Genomic DNA, 7,701 nt, shown 5'->3' with positions numbered 1-7,701 from the left:
TTAAGGAGAGACCAAACTCATCATATATGTCTGCATTTCAGCTGCAAGATCATTGTGACATACTTCGCTAGTATGTGAAGGTATATCATCAGGGTCTCTTTTGGGCTTAACCCATCTTCCATGAGCATTACAAACCAATCCTTTGTTGGCCAATTGGTACCAACAATGTGGGATTCTGAGTTCATCAGCTAACATAGCACATGACTTGTTAACTAGTGCAATATCCCTCCTAGCTTCTGACCTGAACGGTGTCTCAGAGTGTAAGTACCCATCTATAAGATGAAGGTATGTCTCCAAGCTATGAAACCCTGGCAAGTTCATCCCACCTTTAAGATAAGGAGATGAACGAACATCAAGCTTTAACTCATCCCCAACATGCGTATAAACCCATTCCAACCCTGTAATTTCATCAAACACTTTGAAGCTCTCATTGAACACAAGCCCTGGCATTTTTGGCACCCAATCTTGTTTCACCACAACACGTAGCGTTTTCACCCCCATTTTATGCAATTCATCTTTGAAGGCAATGTTCCCAACTCTTGGTGCCCCAAAAGAAATCACATTTATTGGAAGGTCTGGAATTGTAGCTTTTGCTTCGTAAGCATTTAGCAATGCCAAAGCACCTCCTAGGCTATGCCCTGTGATTGTAAGGCTAACTTGCTCACCTTTTTCCTTATAAAAATTCACCAATTTTGTCACTTCCTTCATGACTTGATTTGAGGCACTTGACTTGTTGTACCTTGTGTTGTCACTCTTGGAGGTGTAAATGCTTAGAAACCCATGTTCAACTTTTGCATCCCCGTGACCAATTGGGTCCAACTTCCTTTGAAAATCCTCGTACCACTCACATGGTGCCACAGTGCCACGCCACGCCACCACAATGTCCCTCCTCCCAATCCTACGTGTCTCTTCATCGTCACTAACAGCCACAAATCCCATCCAATTCGAATCTTTGCTCCACGTGTCAGCAACATGTGACCTCTCGAGCCAACGTGGTAGCTCTATGTGTGACATGGCATATATGTACCTAGTCACGGTGTAACCGTTTCTAATAAGCCCCAATTTCTCGAATAGCTTGTTTCGGTTGTAACGACAACTCCCACAATACTCCGAGAAAGAATCATAGTCAAAGGCATCGTAGGTTGCTTGTGCAAATTCTCCGTACTTGACAATTTCTCTACGCAACCACGGGTGAAGAGGGTCTAGAAGGTTCTCCCAATCGGAACATTCTTGAATTTCGTTCCATTTTTCTGATATGTTTTCTCTTGGAGACATGGTTGGGGTTGAATGCTTCTCTTCATGATCATTTAACAAGTCCAAGTTGAAGGCGCGTGAAGGGGGATCAATGTGAAGGTGAAGGACGTGTGAAAGGGATTCTGCTAAACGGGTAACCCTGTTGGGGTTCTTGGTTTTTGGGTTATCAAGAACCACATGCTGTTGGGCTCGAACCATGTTGAACCGGTTCATGCCGGGTCGGTGTGGGACCATAAGGTGGCTGCTGGTCATGGTGGAAAGTGCCATGAGAGATGGTGGTGGTGATGTGATGAAGCTCCAATTTCCAAGCAGATCAAGAAGAATAAAAGCTTGGAAATTTGGAGCCAAAAGAGAGAGAGGAGAGTGTGGTGATTGAGGATTGTAGAGAGGAAGCACTATAGCATATCCATATATATATATATATGGAGGTTAAGTTGTGTAAGCGTGTTGTAGACTGAGACATATTAAAAAAAACGAGGGGTGATGGTCCTAAAGTCATGTAGCATATTTTGGTTTTCTTTATGGGAAAAGTGTGTATAATTTTGAAGGATGTAAAGTTGTGTCATTTTAAGAGAGAGAAAGAGATAGATAAAGGAGGAGAGAGAGTTGACAAAAAAATAAAGTTGTGGGTCCCACCTCTTTGTGAGAGTGAAAGGATGTAAGTTGTGTAATTTAAATGTATAGACACTTTTCCCTTTATTTATTTCATTGTTTGTTTGTTTCCCAAGTTAGTTTCTTACTGGTACTCCTAATTAATTAAACAAATTGAATTGATGAATGGTTATGTACAAGATTGACTTTAACAACTATGTACCTAATCAAGTTATATTATAGTTAAAAAAAAAAAAAATTAAATTTGTGAGTCTAACACTCTAACTTCATATTATTACTCAAAACTTGAGAAAACGAGTGTATAAGTCTTCTAAGTCATATGGTCTTTATTTAACTATTTTTTTATTAACGTGGAATTCTATTATCCACATTTAAATTTTCAACATCAAGGTATTAGGTGAATGATGAAAAGATGAAGTTTAATTTTAGAAATTCGAGAAATTAAATTTAGGAATATAACCTAGTAGTAGGTTTCATCCCTTAAAAAGTCAATGAATTTTATAAAACTTGAGAATTTCCAATTATTGTAATGCCATGAAAGTAAGTATTTTTTTTTTAGAATTCAAAAGAGATAGAACTAAATTACAATAGAATGTGTTACATTCAAGATAGTAATGTAACTCAATGGGTCACCTTCAAGTTCGTAATAAAACATCATTAAAAGTAATTGACTTTTATCATAATAGGTGGTTGTACCGAATTTCCATTACTTTTGTTTATTTGCTTACTTTGATTTTTAATTTATTTTCTTCTTAAATTCTATCAGCAATTTTGCTAGTCTAAATAATTAAAATTACGGTAGTTGGCTAGTCATAGAATTATTTGTGTAGAGGATAATCTACTCATCATTTTTATTATTTGTTAACCACCTATGCATTAATTTGTGGATTTGGAACAATACAAATATTACTCTCTTTGTTTTATTAAATTAATTTTCCTTTAGCAGAATATTTTTTTCACGAAGCTCAAAAAATTAATATAATTTTTTTTAATTACTTCCATGGCAAAAGGATTTTTGAAGCTGCAAATGATTGTACCCGCAAGAAATTTTTAAAAATTAATATGTGAAATTTAATATTCAATAAGAATAATATTCAATCAGATCTAATGTCATTGTAAAAATTAATTTTATTAGTAAATTATATGTTGTGCATGTATATAAACATGTAAGATCGTGAATAATATTTGTTTTATTTTTCGATCAAGTAAGCTTTTATTATATTTGTTTTGTTCTATTAAGTATTCACAAGATTCTAAAAGTATTAAATCATATAAATCTTCACTTTACTGCTTTTTAGCCAAAATTATAACTAATAAATATTTTTAAGAAAAAAAAAAACTCAAACCTTAGGATGCAAAATGATTCCTAAATTTCTTTATGGAATGTTTTTTTTGTCTTGTTCAGCATTAAGCACACTTTCCAGCTTCCATGTATTGCTAGCCTCATCTGACTTTCAACACGTTACTCTGAATAATTTTAAATTCGAATTCACACGAGTCGTGCTTTGCAAGGCAGTCTACCTAATCACTCGTGTGAATTTGAATTCTAATTTAATAAGTCAACTAAGTTGAGTTTCGCTTATTTTAAACTCAATTTAATAAATAATTTATATAATTCTTCTAAATATGTCATATGATATTAATTTTTAAAAATTTATTAATTAGCGTGTTCAAAAAATATATTAATTTTTAAAAAATAAAAATCTCTAATATTTTTAAAAATTAATATATTAAAAAATTATTTTTATTTTAATATATTAATATTAAAATAATATATTAATTCTTGAGAATTGCAATTGTCAATGATGTTAATAAATTATCTCTTTATCAGGCCTAATCTTATCTCTTTAGGCCTGATTAAATTATATATTATTTCGATATGAGGGATTTTGTTGTATAAACTTATACTATATGATAATCATATCAAACAACTAAAACTATCATCACATTAAATATAAACTTATACTTCTGTAAGTTAATACATTATTGATTGATATATAAATGTGATATTAATGGTTCCCTTTAAGAACTTTATGTTATTTTAGATTTTGAATTCTTTTGATGTCTAATTTAGTTGGGTTAATGCACAGGATTACATCACACGGGAGTGGGCTAGCTGCTCTCTTTTAATTTCAAGTAATAATAATATAGTATAAAAAATAATAATAATATTATTATTATTAGGGATAGAAATTGTTATAACCAATTATGGTTATCAATGTTACTATCAATCAATTTCACTATTAGATCGATTATGTTGATCCAACGGTTATATTTATTTTTATCTTTGTATTAGTTATGATTTCCCATATTTAGAAGCATTAAATATGGGAAATCATAACCATACAATGGTGAAAATAAATAAAATATTAAATATGTGGAATCATAACCATACAAAGATGAAAATAAATATAACTGTTGAATCAACATAATTGATCTAACGATGAAATTAATTGGTAGTAACCATCTAATTGACGGCTCAAAGAGTCGAACCTGTAGGGATACCAGGGGGTTCTGATTCGCCTCAAAGAAGTAATTAGGATCAGTTTCCAAAAAAAAATAAGTATTATCTCCTACAGATTCATTTGTGCAGGTGGGGTCCACTTTAAGGAGGGAGAAAAAAAAGTAAAGTGAGACCCATCTTAAATTTGTATGTATAAGAGATAGATTTTATCTTATGTAACATAAGAATAATAAATCCCTTATTTTAAGGATGTCATGCAATAAAAGAAAATTTTCTCATACAATAGACACATTTTATGTGGAATCCATATCTATTAAAAATAAAATAAAAAAGTGTTGGACGAAAATCAAAAAATCACTTGTAGAAAAAAATAATTATTCTACCACATGAGAAAATATTTTCCCTTACTTTAAACAAAGAAATGATATAACATCAGTATTTCTTTGAGCATGCTATTATTTTTCACATTTTGACTAAATTTGTTCAATATTTTAAACCCGTTTCACACTACACCAAACCAAACACGTTAAGACTAGACAAACTTGGCAGCAACAATTTGTTCAATTTGAATCGCACAAAAATATTTTACATCTGAATATGTATTTTATTCACACATATTATTATGAACTTCAACAAAATATACATTGCTCTTCCATTTATCAACGACATCAAATTAATCTTTTAATAATAATTAATACTAATACTTTCATTCTTTTAAGATTAATTTGATTTAATTTTAAAGACTATTTTGATAATAAAAATATGATATATTATATCTTTTAATAACTAATTCTATATTTTGATAAAACTGATAATACATACATATAATGACACGTATTATTTTATAAAAATTCAATTTTAATGTTGATCAATTCAATAAGGATTGGGTTAAATCACACACGATTGAACCTGGTCCAATTACTGTCTAGATCTTTAAAATGGGTGTTGCAGGATTGTGACTCCGCGAGATACTTTATAACTTTGTGGGATTGAGATGCTCTACAAATAGAGGATTTAAGGCTGAATGTTTTGATTGGCCGAGACAAATGGGGATACGTGAGACCTATCTTAAATTTGTATGTATAGGAGATAGATTTTATCTTATATAACATAAGAATAATAAATCCCTTATTTTAAGGATGTCATGCAATAAAAGAAAATTTTCTCATGTTATAGACACATTTTGTGTGGAACCCATATCTATTAAAAATTAAAAAAAAAAGTGTTGGACGAAAATCAAAAAATCACTTGTAGAAAAAAATAATTATTCTACCACATGAAAAAATATTTTCCCTTACTTTAAACAAAGAAATGATATAACATCAGTATTTCTTTGAGCATGCTATTATTTTTCACATTTTGACTAAATTTGTTCAATATTTTAAACCCGTTTCACACTACACCAAACCAAACACGTTAAGACTAGACAAACTTGGCAGCAACAATTTGAATCACACAAAAATATTTTACATCTGAATATGTATTTTATTCACACATCTTATTATGAACTTTAACAAAATATACATTGCTCTTCCATTTATCAACGACATCAAATTAATCTTTTAATAATAATTAATACTAATACTTTCATTCTTTTAAGATTAATTTGATTTAATTTTAAAGACTGTTTTGATAATAAAAATATGATATATTATATCTTTTAATAACTAATTCTATATTGTGATAAAACTGATAATACATACATATAATGACACGTATTATTTTATAAAAATTCAATTTTAATGTTGATCAATTCCATAAGCATCGGGTTAAATCACACACGATTGAACCTGGTCCAATTACTGTCTAGATCTTTAAAATGAGTGTGGCAGGATTGTGACTCCGCGAGATACTTTGTAACTTTGTGGGATTGGGATGCTCTACAGATAGAGGATTTAAGGCTGAATGTTTTGATTGGCAGAGACAAATGGGGATACCTGTAAAGAACCACTTCAACCCAAAATCTTAAGGTGTTAGGTGAGGGCCTTTTTAATTATTTATATTATTCTCTAACACAACCCCTCACACAATAGCCTTTTGGACTTGAAGCGTGGATATTGCACAGGTCCAATTTTTGGTTTACCTTCTTTTGTGCTTTTTTTTTTTATATAATTCCACAAGTGGGGGCAGTGATGATTGAACTCGTGACCTTGTGGTCACACAAGCTCTGATACCATGTAAAGAACCACTTCAACCCAAAACCTTAAAGTGTTAGGTAAGGGCTTTTTTAATAATTTATATTATTCTCTAACAATACCTACAAGGCACTCCAACGCTCAAATTGGTATGAGTTATAAGCTTTAGTTCATATGGAATAGATTATTATATTTGTGCTCCAAGCCTCTGTTACAAGGAAGCACGGACACTTGTAAAAACAGGAAGAGTCGGGTCCGACACGCTCCGACACGGCGACACGCTCCGACACGGTGTCGGACACGCGGTTGACTTTTTCCGACACGCGAATTTGACCGTGTCGGACACGGTCAAATGGCATTTTCGTAATTTTTTAAAATTTTTTTTTTTTAAATTTTTTTTAAATTTTTTTTTTTTTAAAGTTAAAATATATTAATAAAGCTTCCACCTGATCATATCAATTTTATCTTTTTGTCTTTTTTCCCCTTAAGTAGATAAGAGATCATCTCAGCATCATTGTTGTCAATTCCCATCACGCTCTTGTTGTATCTCTCTCTAATATGATTTGATCTCTCTATCTGATATTATATCTCTCTCTCATCCCAGTTCTTATTTTTTTATTAAAGCTTCCATCTTTATAACGTGTTGATGGGTATTATTAATTTAGTTTCATTTTTTGTTAAATTATTAAATATTAAATGAAATATACACTATATAAATTAAAAATATTATTTAATATTAAAACGTGTCCCAACGTGTCGAAATCCATAATTTTTTAAGATTGACGTGTCGGAGTGTCGTGTCGTGTCGTGTCACGTGTCGTATCGGTGCTACATAGCTCTGTTATATAGTGGTTGATGGTCCTGCTTACGTCTCCTTAGTATGATAGTATTCAACTTTATTAATGCGCAGAAATAACTCTTGCAAAATATCCCATATACGAGATGTCTATTTGTGGGATACATTTCATAGTGTAGTTGAAACCAAGTGTTTGTTCCTTGGCCATTGCCTATTAGGGTGGTTATAGAGTCCTCAGTTGCTGATGATATTATATAGCTACAAAAATTCAAATTGAATTGCTGATGTCGTATGTCAATTTACTTGCGAGATGACCGTGTTTTCTTACCTTTGAAGTCTTAACTTATTCTACTTTTTGGGCTATTCACAGATTGAGCCTTATATCATGCCTGTAATAGGTTCATATCAAATGCATGTTTTGAAATATAAAAAGGTTTTAT

At 31.4% G+C, this 7,701-nt stretch overlaps 1 protein-coding gene across 1 annotated transcript; it reads right to left on the bottom strand.

Annotated features, from left to right (window-relative positions):
* On the bottom strand, positions 1 to 1,452 carry LOC133297771 (phospholipase A1-Igamma3, chloroplastic). Its single transcript, XM_061496966.1, has one exon. The coding sequence runs from the start codon at positions 1,450 to 1,452 to the stop codon at positions 1 to 3; it is 1,452 nt and encodes a 483-aa protein (XP_061352950.1).
* Positions 1,453 to 7,701: the final 6,249 nt, after the last annotated feature.

This window comes from Gastrolobium bilobum, unplaced genomic scaffold (genome assembly GCF_033153095.1).
Source record: "Gastrolobium bilobum isolate Gb01-03AN ecotype WA unplaced genomic scaffold, APGP_CSIRO_Gbil_v1 utg53966, whole genome shotgun sequence".
NCBI lineage: Eukaryota > Viridiplantae > Streptophyta > Magnoliopsida > Fabales > Fabaceae > Gastrolobium > Gastrolobium bilobum.
Note: the sequence above shows the minus strand (reverse complement) of the source record. Positions and strands in the feature narration are given on the sequence as shown.